Source organism: Sinohyriopsis cumingii, chromosome 3 (genome assembly GCF_028554795.1).
Source record: "Sinohyriopsis cumingii isolate HCF-2022 chromosome 3, ASM2855479v2, whole genome shotgun sequence".
NCBI classification, from domain to species: domain Eukaryota; kingdom Metazoa; phylum Mollusca; class Bivalvia; order Unionida; family Unionidae; genus Sinohyriopsis; species Sinohyriopsis cumingii.
In genome coordinates this window covers 17,204,991-17,221,950 of record NC_142963.1, presented here as the reverse complement: position 1 = coordinate 17,221,950, position 16,960 = coordinate 17,204,991, and the positions used below count along the sequence as shown (strand labels likewise).

At 34.6% G+C, this 16,960-nt stretch overlaps 1 protein-coding gene across 1 annotated transcript in view; it reads right to left on the bottom strand.

Annotated features, from left to right (window-relative positions):
• Positions 1 to 602: 602 nt before the first annotated feature.
• The window catches only part of LOC149802489 (uncharacterized), a 55,949-nt gene continuing 39,591 nt past the window's right edge, over positions 603 to 16,960 (bottom strand). The window contains exon 7 of the mRNA XM_089951727.1: positions 603 to 12,832. Coding sequence (XP_089807853.1) covers positions 11,617 to 12,832 — 1,216 coding nt within the window. The 3' untranslated portion in view covers positions 603 to 11,616. The remainder of the gene's footprint in view (positions 12,833 to 16,960) is intronic.

Below are 16,960 nucleotides of genomic sequence, written 5' to 3'. Positions count from 1 at the left end.
CTGCTGATAAAAACGTAGAATATTGGCTAGGATATCAGGATGTAATTTCGCACATTTAGCCATACGGCAGCGAAGCTTAAAACTAGCAACACCTGGTGGTGGCAACGGGAGGTTATGTGCAAGAGTTATTGCCCTTTTTCTATATGCAACAGACGGGAAAATATTATTGTAATTTTTTAGTTGGGCCGGAAGTAGTAGGCAAAAGACCTCCTGAACTTTGGCATAGGACTTCCTGAACGTTGGCATGAAACCTCCTGAACCTTGGTATAAGACCTCCTGAACTTTGGCATGAAACCTCCTGAACTCTGGTATAAGACCTCCTGAATTTTGGCATAAGACCTCCTGAAAACTTCGGCATAAGACCTCCTGAACTTTGCATAAGGCTTCCCGAACTTTGACATAGGACATCCTGAACTTTGACATAGGACATCCTGAACTTTGACATAGGACATCCTGAACTTTGACATAGGACATCCTGAACTTTAAGTAAAGGTGAGCTAGAAATTGAGTGTTTTGAATTTTAAAAGAAATGGAAACAAAATTGAGAAAGATATAAATGAAAATCAAAGTTTAAAGGCAAAGGAAATAAAACAATTAAAAAATGTGTCAAAAGAGGTTTATTAAATTGACAGACATTAACACTGAATCACTGGAAGAGCTCTGTTTAACAATAATGGCAAATATACAAGCCCTGTTTACCACAACCTTGAGCAAACATATACAAATTTACATAATACATTCACTTCTTGCTTGTGTTTCTTCATTTCATGGAGTTTTTAACAAAATATATTTTAACAATGAAAAGTTCAACAGTGACAAAGACACATTAAGCACAAAACCAACTATATCAAATCACATTAAAAAAAAACCAATTTTGCATATGTAAATTTTCATTTAATGCCAGCCATAATAAACTTTAAACAGGAAATGAAAATAATGATATATATAATCATCATCATTTCTAAAAAGTAACTGTATTAAAAAATAATTTTAGTCTGGATTGATGTCTGACTATAAATCATTACATATTCACCAAAGAATGAAAAGCCTACACCAACAATTGTATAAAATGTTTGCATGAATCTTTAATGCTAACATGAAGCTTGGGGCCCATGCAGCATTATTTCTTGCTCGCGAACATTCAAATACTTTGGCAAGAAATCCTACACCTCAAGTTTAAAACTAAACTCCACTGTCGTTGCCACTTGAGAAAAAAAACACAGGTGTCTTGCTACCTGCTATTGCTGATTACAAAAAACATTTCTCAGCTAATCTGAAGAAAAAATAATTCACTAACTTCTTGTCTAGAAAATGCAGAATACAAACTGTACATAATTCCTAACCTCTTAGACAAATTCTTTACTCAACTATTATTCCCACATTATGCTATAAAAGCAATGCCCATACAAAGACAGGCTATAAACCTATTAAGCTTATGAATATTATAAAACTAACTTCAACCAAGAGTGGTTTTCAACAACAACAAAAAACCAAACAACTCATAAATGAATGAACAGCACTTACAAATTAACATGTTATTAAGTAGCAAAAAATGTAACGGACTTTTCAGCCTTGTGTGGCAACTGTTGGTCAACTAGCACTTAACAGAAATTCCAATGGCTTGCTGAAAAATGTATCGCCCTGATGTGTGTTTACTTAACATTTCTGCTCTGCATGCAGGCCAGTGAAGCAGTATCATGGCACTTGAAGGACACTTATATAGATTTCACTATATAACACATACAATTTAAATCTTTGACTTCAACATTCCTTCAGACATTTTTATAAAATTTTTACCACAAACTTAAAAGTCCTCTGTCTATCTTAATTACATTTTTCAGAAAGAAAAATAACAAATTTAAAGAAATACACACATGTATGATAATGAATGGAGCATTCTCCTCAAATCCGAGACATCAGTTTTGTAAATGTATAACTTGTAAAATGGTTATGTAATGATAACAGTTCTGTAAAGATTAAGTAACATAGACAGACCTGGAAACACTTATGATGTTGGAACATCTCTCAAAAGCTGCAAAATTGAATCATCCAAAATCAGATTAGTACAGTTTGATAGTTTCTCACATTTTTGCATGATTTCATTTCATTCAAAGTTAAAATTTATTGCATTTTGCAAAGTGCTGTTCAAAAATTAATATTCACTCTGTACTATGAATTTCAAATGAACACTTCAAACATACACCAATTCCAAGGAATACAAAGATAAAACAGCATAATAAAAATTACATGTGAAGAGAAAAGCTAAAGACACTGTGCATTTAATTATTTCTTGTGAATGAAAAATACAATTTTGATCACACAAAAAAAAGAAATTCTTTAAATAAAATACGATCATGAAGTGATGGATTTATAGGAACATGTGCATTCCCCCACTTAACATCTGGTGTATACATATAATCCTCTCATTTTCAATAACAACAAAAAACAGTACAAAAAATATTTCCAAACAGCAACACAAGACAAAAACAACTTACACCAATACAGAAACAATGTATATAATAAATACTGGAACATTTCTGCAAGGTTTAACTTTTAAAACACTGCAACACATTTTACTTCAGCAAAGGTTGTACAATTAAGCATTTGAATAACAAGACTGAAATTTCCCCATGAAGGGTATGCAGCATTTGTTGCACCAAAAATTAGATTTTAGACCCTGATTTGACTGATCAAAATAAATTGCATCATTCCTAATGAAAAACTAGCAGGTTGAGGGCAGTGACATTTTGCAATATAACAAGTGTAACAGAGTGTGGAACTCATGGTGCTGACACTGCACCAGATTTCACCTGTTGGCTCCTTTGTGAATTAGGGTGTTATGCACCAGGTTTCACATTGAGGCTTCTTTTGTGAATCAGGCTGTTATGTACCAGATTTCACATTGAGGCTTCTTTGTGAACCAGGCTGTAATGCACCAGATTTCACAGACAGGTTCATTTGTGAATATGGCTGTTATGCACCTCATTTCACCTATAGGCTCCTTTGTGAATCAGGCTGTTATGCACCAGATTTCACATTTAGGCTTTGTGAATCAGGCTGTTATGCACCAGATTTCACATATAGTCTCCTTTGTGAATCAGGCTGTTATGTACCAGATTTCACACTGAGGCTCCTTTGTGAACCATGCTGTTATGCTACCAGATTTCACATACAGGTTCATTTGTGAATCAGGCTGTTATGCACCAGATTTCACATAGTCTCCTTTGTGAATTAGGCTGTTATGCACCAGATTTCACCTACAGGCTTTGTGAATCAAGCTGTTATGCACCAGATTTCACCTATAGGCTCCTTTGTGAATTAGGGTGTTATGCACTAGATTTCACCTATAGTCTCCTTTGTGAATCAGGCTGTTATGTACCAAATTTCACATAGTGAATTTCCTTTGTGAATCAGGCTGTTATTCACCAGATTTCACATACAGGTTCATTTGTGAATCAGGCTGTTATGCATCTCATTTCACCTATAGGCTCCTTTGTGAATCAGCCTGTTATGCACCAGATTTCACCTGTTGGCTCCTTTGTGTATTTGGCTGTTATGTACCACATTCAACCTATAGATTCTATGTGAATTAGGTTTGTGTGCAACAGATTTCACCTACTGGCCCCAAGTGAATTAGGCTGTTGTAAATTTAAGATGTTACTTAATGACAATTGATTATTTGGTTTTAACTTAGCTACTACCTGACAGCATTTGATAACTGACGCTTGATGCCTGATTGATCATTTATCAAAGTTAACTGGGAAGGGCTTAATTAGCTTAAAACTCAACTACAACATCAGCTCCAAGGTATCAACTTTTCACAAAATGTTTAAATTGGGAAGATAACAAAGTTCTAACTGCCTGACCAATTACAGCTCAATTTTTTTTTTTTACCTACCATATACAGTCTATTGGTCAGTTGTTAACCTCATCTTCAATTACAAGAGTAATTTGAGACAGCAACTGTTCATCTACTTTACCTCTGATGTGCTCCATGTTCAGGGGATCATGGTTCTATTGTATTAGGATGTGACTGGTAAAAAAAAATATAAGGTGTATAAAATATGTGCAACATAAATAAAACTGCAACAAAATATAATCTTTAAAACAGTTTCTAATGAAACAAAATAACATGGAATGTGGAGTAATCAATTAAAATAAACTTTTCCTCATCATGGCAGAAAATACAAAAGAAACGTTCTCACAACCTAACCCCATCATTTCCAAAGGCATGGTCTAGGTAATAATTCCAAGTTCTGGAGGGTTACTGTCAGCCTCTAACATAGCTGCATAAACAATGACATACACAATACACAACAATCTCTACACATCTTTTTTATTACACATTGTAAATCTCAAATGTGTATAGGGTCCTGTGTTCAAATGTAAGTGTGACTTAATCATGATCAATTATAGAAATTACTACAGAAGTTACTACATCTGTAGAGGAAGAATATAAACTGACATACCCCTTACACAACAAATCTAAACACATTTTTTTTTATTACACAATAACACCTCTCAAATGTATATATGGTCCTGTGTTCAAATGTAAGTGTGACTTAATCATGATCAATTACAGAAATTACGGGTTACTTCATCTATAAAGAATATAAGCAAGATCTTTATGGGCAATACTGCACTTGAAAACCTAAACAAACATTATGGCTTACTGAAGGCTAACATTTTCCACGCCATCGCCTGTAAAGTCGTCACGTTAACAAAATTATAAATCTAAGCTATTCAATATGACTGACCTGCCCCCCAACATTCTGGAATAGTTCTTGGCTCAAAAGCTGAATCTTCAAGTTCCAAACTTTGGCAGACTGCAAGTTTATTAGGAAAGGAGTCCAACTGCAAACTGCATGGACCAAGATCTGCTGCCACATAATGTGCAGGCGGATATGGCTTTATGCAGTTTGTAATCAGCAAAACAAACAACATAAATACTGATCTGTTGGCACATTTTGTGATGGCAGAGCTGGATCTGCTGTTTGTACTTGGACAAAACTAAATGTGATCAAAATGTTGGTTGGGGGGGGGGGGCAGTCTAAACCTGAGCTTGGGTTTCTGGTTTAAAACATTAAGGACAAAGGACCAACATATTGCAAGGTGGATATAATGACATAGTACAGTTTCATTTTTTTATATAAAAAAACAACTATGGTAACATCCCCACCACCACCCATTTTATAATTTGCAATATTTAACAAGATTTTACTACAATGAAATGCTGATTTTTGATACATGTAATACTTTAATACTTTATAACAACAGATGCATGTCTCATTTCACAAAACATTTACTGCAGAATGTATTAAGCCTACTTTAAAAAAAAAAAGACTCAAAGTATGTAAACAGGAGCCCTGGATGGTCAAGTGGTCCAAGGCATTTGCCTTTACAGATCACTGATATCTCACCTCTGACCACATGGGCTACAGTCTCATAACTGGTCAGCATGGGTACATGAGAAAGCTATCCAGTAGCTTCCCGTGGGTTGATAGTTCTTTTTAGAATTCTTCTGGGTTCTTCCTTAACCAGATATATTGGCTGCTATGTATATCTAATTCTGGGCTAAACAATTAAGTTAAACACAAAACAACAACAACAATTTAAGCACACCGACACCGAGTGGAAACTCATGAAATATCAACAAATGACATCAATTTAAACCATATCATACTTTTCCTTAATCATTCCTAGAAAAATATTTCATGGTGAAAAAATACACATCAATTGCATTAAGTATTAATAATTTCATTATCTCTGAAAACAGGAATGAAAGATTCTTTGCACAGGATTACTTTTCATTGTTATCTTAGCAATGGCCTCACAATTTAATTAGTTTGAACTATAAGACATTTTATCTTTAATGGATGAATAGCATGAGTTTTCACTAATTCAAATAAGTTAATTTATATACTGGATATTTTCAGTGCCAAAAAAAAGTATAAATACTGAATTGTCCATGGCATGGTCTAATTTCATTACTGCTTATTTTAGAAGATTTGAGAATGCCAAGTACAATAAACATGGAATTATAGCAAGGGAAATCTGGAGTACCATCTATACTTGCTCATACGTTGTGTCAAACTGCAAACAACACAGACCCTGACCTGTCATCATATAATCCACTTGCAGATCAGGGTCTATATTATTTGTTTCAACAAACTGCACAGACCCAGACCTACCGGCACATTATGCAACAGCAGTCTTAAGTCTGCACAGCTTGCAGTTGGAGCCAATTTAAAAGTAATTATATTCAGTATTCTAGTCTTAGCCAAAAATGTTTATTAATAAACAAACCTCTAGCCAAATATTGCCGATGTACAGTAATGATAAAATCCACTGTTTACATGCATCACTTATAAAACAAGACAAGATTCACCTGCATCTGTCTCTTCTTACATTTCATATTTTCAAATTGATAGCACTCAGACAAATATTAAAGTAAATATTAATATATATAATCTTCAATTAAAAGAATGTATTGAGATGTATATGAAAATATACGTGCAATAAAAAAAACTTCAATGAAGGAAAAACAAAAACTCATATTAAGAACAACCGACTTGGAATGTTTCAATCTTAGTAACTTTTCCTGTTTCTTCACAACCATTTTGAATAAATATATACAACTGATGTAACACAAAAAAGTTCATGGTGAATGTGTAACTATGCACAACTTAAAATGAAGCCAATGTGGGTCTAATATTATTCTCACCTGGGTAGTTGATATATGTCAACCTGTGAATGTACTTCACACACATACTGAAAATGTACAATGGAAAGAAAAGCCTGGAATACAAAGTTGAAAGACTGTCTGATTATGTTTGTGTCATTTATCTTCTCTGATAGACCACATATATATGAATATGAATCTCTCCATGCCTGCCCGGGGGGGGGGGGGGGGGGAATTAAGCCTTGATTAATGACAAAAAAACTCTTCACTGCTCCACTGTGAACTAACTTTGCATTACAATCTAAGCTAATCTGTGCAGTCAACATGGATTAATGGGGTCTGTCCCTTGGGCTCTAGCCCTGGAGTTGTAACTTAGAAACTTTTGGAATCCCCACCATAGGGAGATAAGGTGACTCAGTGGTTAAGGCATTGGACTTGTGACCAGAAGGATGCAGGTTTGATTCCTACACCTGATCAGCCTTGATTGGTTACCAAATTCACAGGATTTCTTAAGGTAATAGGTTTATTACTCTTACCAATTTATCTAGAAGTGTTTCAGGAGAAAATCATACAGAGTTATTTTTTTATATTTATTTACAACTAAACAACGAAACATTTTAAATTATTTGAGATTAATAGCTAGGAAAATATAAAACATCTTAAAATAATGCACAGTACAAACTATAACCAAACATATTAACTTGCAGGGGCAGGCACTCATCCTTGGCTCCCACCCAAGATGGGTCACAAGCCAGGTTTACACAGACTGGCTCCCACCCAAGATGGGTCACAAGCCAGGTTTACACAGACTGGCTCCCATCCATGAGCAGTCAAAAGCCAGATGTACAAAAATCTAAATTACAATGACACTTTCAAATACTTCATGATCAAACTCTACAGGTGCAGTCAGAACAGGATAATACACCATTTATGGGGCAGACTTTGTATTATGACCCCTGGGTAAAGGAAACGATGGGGCGGAGGGGTTATGTAGTTAGCATGGGTGGTCTTGTAAACAGAGGTCACTACTGAATCCAAAGAAAAGCACTAATCTTGGATAAAGGATCACTTATCCTTGCGCAAGTTCAAACAAGAAATCAAACCCTAGAACACCGAGACACCAATCAAATGAGCTAAACTTAACACTGTCCAGGTGTCCTATACTACAAGACATGTAGACTGCATTAGCCTGATATTATGCATGAAAAATTCTCATGCATTCAACTTTGGTAACTTAAAATCTGCTTCATTCATGCTTGAATGTTAAGAATGTCCATCAGAGAAAATTATTACCTACAAAGACTGAAAGAAGAAAAGCAGGTATTAAATTTGTTTTACTCTCACAAGCAAGATTATAAAATTCATGAGTTTAGCATTGATGAATTCTGTATCTTGTTTTTCTAAGTACATTCACTTAAAAATCTTATTTTGGGTCTGAACCATAATTTGTGGCATGGAATTCTACAGAGCTAATATATCTGAGAACAACTCTGGGTGACATTACCTTTTACCCAACATGCAACATTCTGTTATGACCTTAGACATCTCACTACATGAATATCTATTCTAAATTCTGAAAGGCTTGTGATACACACATCTGTACTAACATTAGCATTACCTTATTACATCAACCATGTCCTTGGCCTTCAAAATTCTGTACAAATTTGTGCTATATCATTTGCAATAAAGCAAATATCTAAATCTCGAGATTACCAAAAAAAGTACAAAAATATAAGCAAATAACATCCCCTGATAAAATACATATTGTGCACTCACTATGTTTCATGGAGTACCAATTTGGGGGAATTTCATGGTTGCTACAAAAAACATGCATCTAAAGACTCAACAAACAGCGATTCTTTTGTGAAAAAAATAGGTCCTCTTACACAATCCATAAAATCAAGCACCAGCAAAAACATATTCTGGCCAAATAATAAAAATGGATTCCACAAAAATATGTGGATTCACAGTTTATCGCATTAACACAGTTCTCATAATAAAGAATAACACCTAAATTTTAAGTTTTGTTCACATCACATACACACCATAAAGCTAACAAGTTAAAACTGTTTTGATTTCTAAATGATTAAGCATCTACATGACATTGGAATTGAGTATTTCATTATGATTTAAACATTAAAGCATTTACAAATATATAACTAATGATTTAGTCCAAGTTGACATTGAAATTCCAACATCTTCTATCTTACCAACTGTTACAAATCTTATTTTCAGGCTTGTCATTATCTTTTGAAGAAATCAGCTCAAAATTAAAATTAAAATTACAAAGCTATGTCAATGAAACTATATAACAAAAAAAATGTTACAGTGTTGTAAAAGTAGATGACTGCAATATTAAAATATTTAAAAGTAAAAGGTTTTCAGTAGTTAAGGAGACAGCTTCATTTCACTTCCACATAAAACTGACTCCAAACAAAAAAGCAAATATTCATAGAATCACAGAGATGATCACCCCATAATATATATATAATTTAATATTATTGAACTTTAATATATCATCTCATTATAAATTATAATATACATATAATTTAATATTAATGAACCATATCATTCATATCAAATTTCAGATTTCTATTTATGACTGAATATCTATTTTTAACAAATATTTAATATGGTACTAAATTAAGTGGAATTGGAAGAGATGATTGGATTACAGGCATTTTTATTTTGTTTTTGCTAAAACTAGCCAGACACTGTTCACTGAAAACAAATACCCAGCCATCTCAACCCAAAAGTGAATGGAATGCTTGGATATTCAAATTAGTGGAATGCCTTTACATGACGAACTCATTAAGTTCAACCCCTATGCTCTGGAAAGTTCTAGAATGTGTATGTGTGACATACCGTGCAATCTCATATAGAAAGACTGAAGCTAAAAGAATTTAAAACAGAATAAATAATATTTCAGAAACACAACCTTCTTTGCATTTTTAAACACAATCCCCAGTTTACAACAAACTGCTGGACATGTATACGGTTATGGTCCATTGACAAAAGACACTGAGCATTTTGGCAAGCTTCTATATACATGTACTTAAATATATATGACACTCTTATGCTATAATACCTTAAAATATCCAGGATATTTTTTCTCCAGACATAGGTAGGTCCATGTCCACTTGTTCTAGATTTAAATCGCTTTACATCCACATACTCCAAAGTGTAAATCTTTGTAACAGCATTTCATCTGAGCAGTATGAAAACTTTTCTCAGATAAGGAGAGCACAATTTTTATTCCAGCCCCAAATAGGACCGAAAAAAATGTCTTGTTCACTAAAGTGGATAGAATGATAAATCAGTTATCATAATTGTGAATCAGAACAGTGGAAGACTTACTTTAAAGTTAGCAAAACCAATTATCAAAAGAAGCTTTTACATGTTATGTCCTGTCCCACCTCAAATTCATAATTATGGACATGTATCACTAATTATGTTCAAAACGTTTTCAGGTACATGAAACAGATGTTTACCAATGCATTTTGTGCCAAAAAAATAATCTTCTGAATCATATTTGTAAGCTTTAAAATTATGAGTCTTTTGTCCCTAAAATACTTCTTTCTGGATAAATGAAGAAAAGTTGAATTAACTGTTTGAAATTAATAAAAGCCCAAGACTGGTACTTTTCTTTCAGGGTACAGTCTACATTTAACATGATATCTGTACAAAAGCAGATCGAAATTAATAAAAGCCCAAGACTGGTACTTTTCTTTCAGGGTACAGTCTACATTTAACATGATATCTGCACAAAAGCAGATCCAAATTAATAAAAGCCCAAGACTGGTACTTTTCTTTCAGGGTACAGTCTACATTTAACAGGATATCTGTACAAAGCAGATCCAAATTAATAAAAGCCCAGGACTGGTACTTTTCTTTCAGGGTACAGTCTACATTTAACATGATATCTGTACAAAGCAGATCCAAATTAATAAAAGCCCAGTACTGGTACTTTTCTTTCAGGGTACAGTTTACATTTAACAGGATATCTGCACAAAGCAGATCCAAATTAATAAAAGCCCAAGACTGGTACTTTTCTTTCAGGGTACTGTCTACATTTAACATGATATCTGTACAAAGCAGATCCAAATTCAGCTGCAGTAATTTTAATACCACTCAACAAGGGACATAACTCTTGCAGTCATAGCAGGCAAGGGAATATGGCTGTTATTCCCAAGATTCTTTTCTTTAAAGTCAGTTTGAAATTTATTATTCCAGTTTCCATACCTTATGAAAAAACAGACCAAATGGTAAAATGCATGGTTCTTAGAATAGTGGATGAGAAAAGGACAAGGATTACAGAATGAATGTGAAGTAAAATAATCATCAGACTTGTATCAATGCTGAGATTCAGATAATTGATTTCCAAAATGCCTTTTCGATCCCATCCCTGCATGAATGCAAATCAGTGAAAGAAGTCTGATATCAATTCACCACCACAAACTGACAGCACACTGCTATAAACTACATCTGAAAGATGACTGTGCAATCACAAAAGGAAAACAGACGTGCCCTCACATCTTGAACCCCTCGTATTGTGACCATTTTTACACACTTGTCAGACACAAGATCCTCTATCTACATCCTCTATCCCATATTATGTCAAACTAAAGAATTTTACTGTTTTTACATCACCTGCCAGATAAATGGATTAGTCCAATTATTCAATTTCTTTATTTTATGTTCAGAACATTTAAAGTGTAACTAATCCATGAAAATGGTTGATTGTCTAATTTCATAAGCACTTTTAACACATTATCAGTTGTATAATACAAAGGAAATGGGAGCTATGTGCCATTCCCAGGGGCTCGCCAGAAAATTATCGATATTGTGACACAAGGATTACAAGAAACATTAAATTTAAGAAATAGGTTCAAATATGCCTTTCTGCTGTTTTCTGAAAATTACTTATGTATTATTTAGAATTTTGTAGATGCATCTATAACTTCTCTGTCTTTTTTATAAGTGGTATTGCAGAATTTCACATATTCCTGTTTCAGTTGCTTGTCAGAATCAGAAGTAGATGGTGTTTTATCAACCTCCTTTTTGACATATTTATCTTTCCTATCATAAACCTCACAATACCTCCCATTCTCCTCTTCCTCACCAACTCCCACTCCCTGGACCTCATTTTCTCCCTTTACCCCCACCTGTGTCATGTCCTCAATACTATCACATGGCTGACTGTAATTACAAACTACAGGGCCCACTTCTCTCAACTCACATCCTCTGAAAACATCATCTTGAATGATACCATTTTGATGAGGTTGTAACAAATTCTGGATTGTTGGGGCATACTCCTCTGGAATGTCAGAGTCAATGTCATTCTTCTCAAGTACAGAATGTTGTTCAACCTTTTCTTCTGAATGACTGCTTCCACTTGAAAAACCTTTAAGTGTTGGACTTACATCTGAGATAGATTTAATGGATGGGTGAAAAGTGCTGAATCGCCCACTGGAGGAGCTGATTGATGGATAATAGCTGCTTGAATGTGGAGACTCGTACCCTTCCAATAGTGAAGCTCGAAGATCTGAGCTCAAGTTATTCTCATTATCAAAATTTTCATCACCCATGTCTGCCTCAACCTTAGAATCCTCTGATTCAACAACCTCCACCACCTCATGGTCTGAATGACCTTGCTTGGATTCTGTATTGCTATCATTACCATCAAACAAGTCTTCATAAAGGTGGTCTGGGTTTTCTGGGTCTTCACTTTCACTCAATTTGAACTTATAGTCTCTAATATTACGGTAAAATTTTGGATCCGGTTTGTAGTCCTCTCCTTCACGTAGATTCATTCTGTCATTCTCCATCTTTTCTATAAGGACCTTGATTTCCTCACTTGTTGCATAAGCCAAGTCTGCTGGTTTGGCACGATTCACCAGGATTGCTGAGTTGTCTCCCCAAGGTTTGTTGTAGACATTTTTATTCTCTGTCAGTGGTGAGTCATTGGGCTCTTGCCTAGATAGATTGTTGTCCCAGGGCTTGTTGTAGACAGTTCTGTTTGGTGGCTGAGGAGGGGCACTGATGGGTACTTTTCTGGTTGTATCTTCAACTGGCTCATATAAGTTTAAATCTTCATCTATTGGAATTGTGCTGTGCCCATTGGTTTTTAACTCAATCTTTATGCCATTACTGCAAAATACAAATTTTGATATTAACATGAGACTCAGAATGCCTCATAATCAATACAATTTAGCCTCATTAACATAACTTCTGTTAATATGACTAGTGCTCTCTTGTGATCCCATCAATATAAATAATTTAAAGCAATTGTTAAAATTAAACCCTTCCATACTGAATGGATGCTACTACAGTCAACTCCGCTTATATGCATAGCCTCGGGACTGGACCCAAGCTATGCATATAAATAGAGTATGCATTTAAGCCGAATTCATTTCTATTTACAATTTCAAATGGGACCATACTTTTGCTATGCACTTAAGCGATCTATGCAATTAAGAGATATGCATTTAAGTGGAGCCAACTGTATATGATTGTATGGTTGGATTAATGTGACTCAATTTTTACTTGACACTCTTTCAAGGGCAAATTTCATAGTTATTAAGCAAATTGTTATGATAATGAAAAAGTTTGTTGTTCATTTCTTAAAACAAATATCCTGTCTACTACCATTTATATAATTAAGATTTAGCAAATAAAACAAAATATAGTAAGAAGAAAAAATTAACAGACTAACTTGTAAACATGAATACCCTTGTAAACAGGTGCAGAGTTTGAGTAGCTGACAATATACAGACTGATACAGAGGAAACCACCAGATTCACTCAAGCCTGAAAATTAGGTCACAGAGACATACTTTCTGTATTTATGTTTCCTTAAGATACATCTACATAAACCAATTTTCAAAAGTGCAGGTGAAATAGGGTAAAATATACTATGTATACTGAACTGATAGGTAAAAATGCAAAAGTTACTCAAGCATGAAAATTAGGTTACAGTGACCTAGTTTGGGTATACAGTGGTCCTATGACAAGAATCCCTTTTCACTGAAGAGTTTATGTCCAAAAGTACCCCTCAAGAATGGCCACCCCTCTAATGTGACTAGCAGTCAGCATATTAGTAGAAAAACATAAAATGGTCCCCTCACAATGCAGACACTATTTTATTTCAAATGTGTCTAGAAGTACATTCATATTGTAATGTAGGTAATCAGAGTATCTCTACTGTCAATACCTGTCTCCCAATGTCAGGTTTCTGTTGCTGAAAGAAGGGTTGGCTAAATAAAGTCCATTTAACACTAAGATTAAGATTATATCATTATCTATAAAAGCTGATGTTTACAGGAAATGGGCTTAACAATGTTGTGATAAGAGTTTTGGGCTTCATATAACTGTCAAGTTATTCTCTTTGACTACAACTGGATGTAATTGTCAAGATCATAACATTGTTAGCATAGGCAAAATATTGATTTTGTGGATTAACACACTGAGAAATTAACCTTGAAGAAAACAGGGTACCAGAAAAAGACCAAAAAATCATGTTACAATACCTGTATCACTTCCTTTATAAAGAAGGCATTTTGTCCACTTTACAAATGTTTCGTCTGCATAATTAAATCACAGTACTGTACAATTAGCAACAAATGAATAAATCATTACCAAATTGTATCATGTGATCACGTAAACAGAGATGTATTACTTCAGATTAAAGCCAAAGTTATTCTACTCAACGACATCAGGGGGTGGGGGTGGCAAGGGTGACTTGCCAAACAATTTCATGTAGAAAAGACTTGAGAAAAACAATTTTATGTTGAAAAGACTTGAACAAATAACATTATAACCAATAAGAGGAATATTCAGCAGTAGTCAGAAAATGCAAAGAAAATGATGTATGTGCCAAGATTTATCAAGTTTTTGAATGGTTTTGCAATGTGCATGTCTACAATACCCACTGCATATCAAACTTAAGTCAAGAATTAGAATTATTAATGTATGTTTAGTTGAAATAAGTCTATTCTTAAGACAAGAAGAACATTTTAATAATTAATGTTACTTTTAAATGAAAAATTTAAATACTCTGCAGTATGTAGCTTTCTTACTATATACATTACACATACATGTAGTCCCCATCTGGAAAGGCCACCTGTCTTATAAGGCCACTTTCCCAGTGCAGAAGGGGTGGTGTATAAGAGAGGGACCACTGTAGATGAAATACCATCATTGAGATACTTCCACATGCTGAGTTTCATCAGTGTACATAAGCAAGAAGGCCAGAACTTGCATGTCCAGTGTGCAGTCAAACATACTGCTGAAATATTTTAGCAAAAATTCTAACTACAACTGCTGGCAACAATTATGTGACCACCACAAAAGAGACTGCTATGTACACTAATGAAGACTCAACAAAAGGAGTCTAACTCTCTTCCCAAGAATGACTGGCATGGAATTTGCTCTCCAGAAGTTCTGTTGAGACATGCTCCTTGGCATATATACATATTCCCTCAACACTGACCGGAATTTGTAAGTCATGCTGAGTGAGCACCCATTGAGCTATCTTATCATCCATAGCTTGTCCATATGAAATGGGTCGTCCACACTTAGGCAAATGTCTGTTCAAGTTCAGATCTGCAGAAAAGTAAATTGTCATCCAGGTACTCACCGTGGATTTAGGAATCTTGAATTATTCCGCTGTAGGTCTAATTCCCAGAAGTTTTGCATTGTTAACGATATCCTGCTTTTGCTTTAATGTATAATGTTTACAATGACCACGTACAGAACTGGGTGAAGCACTCTTGGGTTCAAGATAATCAGACTCATCATCTAGAGCAGCTTTCTTCGTAGGCAGGTCTTTTTGTGATGCATCCTCAGAATCATTAATTTGAGGTCACTTCTGTCAATGGCCTACTGGCCTCAGTGGACACGATTTTGGCAAGGGAGAGTCACTCCACAAACTAGTTGGTGCCTCCTCACTTGTTGCACAATGTATGATAAACTTATCCATTAAAATTATTACAGTACTAACAATATTATGTTTCACAATGAAGCTATCCAGTATATAAACTTTTGATAGTGGTGGGTATTTTATTTATACTTTATATTTTAATAGCTTGATTCGGCTAACAAAAATTTGATTGGTTGTTAGTGCAGACATTGTTACGCAAGAAACCACTTCAAACAGGTGACAGTTATGGCTCTGCCTAGAAACCATGACCCCTGCTTTATATCGTTAAACAATACATCAGAGAGTTGGTATGGATTAGTAAAATTCATTGGCATTGTGCAACAAAACAAACCCCTTATCACTGAAGCATTATATACCAAGGTTTAAACATAGTTATTGTTCTACAGGTAGAAAACCTCTTTGTAGACGATAAATATTGATTGTGGGTGCTAAATGTTCGGTACATTGTGTGCTCTTTTAATGAAATGTAGATGGCTGCCTTTTATTTCCAAACACACCTGTCAAAGAAATTCCACAAGTTATATTATTAAAAATGATCACCTAGACACCATGAAATCTCCGACATGCATCAAAACAATCTTTGAGCAGTCGATAGTTTTGAGTTGGCAAGCTCTGCTCATTTTGAAGCTACCCATGGCTAGTTGGAAAAAAAAAGAAGAGAGAACCACAAACAAATAGATCACCTTTATTTAAAAAAACATACCAACACATTAATCATGCTGACTCGTATATTGCAACTTGCTTGTTATTTTTACCCTCCCTAGGCGTGCATACAACACACCCCATTTGGAGCATCTCACCCTTAGTGCTCTAAGCCATCATACATGTACCAGTTTTTCTATGCTCGATACTAAATTGTTTCTGTCATAAATATCTTACAAATTATAATTCCAAAATCTCCTCATTTAGTTTGTATTAATATCTTAATTACACAGAAATAAAGCTTGCATGCGACTGTAATGTAAATTTTAATAAACACTGATTAGCAGAGGGTTAAACTGTGGATTGCAAGATTACTAAAATGGCGGTTCTTTTGGAAAATAGGCACACCATCGTGGCTCTAATACATCTATGGCTGTGTTTTCTGATGGATGGACATGTATCAAATAGACAAAATAGGCAAGTAATGCCTGTTTTTCATTCATTATCCTTTCCATGGTGTTAGACAAAATACTTGTTTTATTTCATGGCAGCACATTGTCATGTGAGCTAACGGTAACTTCGTTAAGGACATGGGGAGGGGAATAAATCTATCTTCACCTGTATGTTTTCGGACACCTAATTGAAGAATTTAATATGCATTTGGATGAAAAAAATTAATTATTTGATGCAGTATGA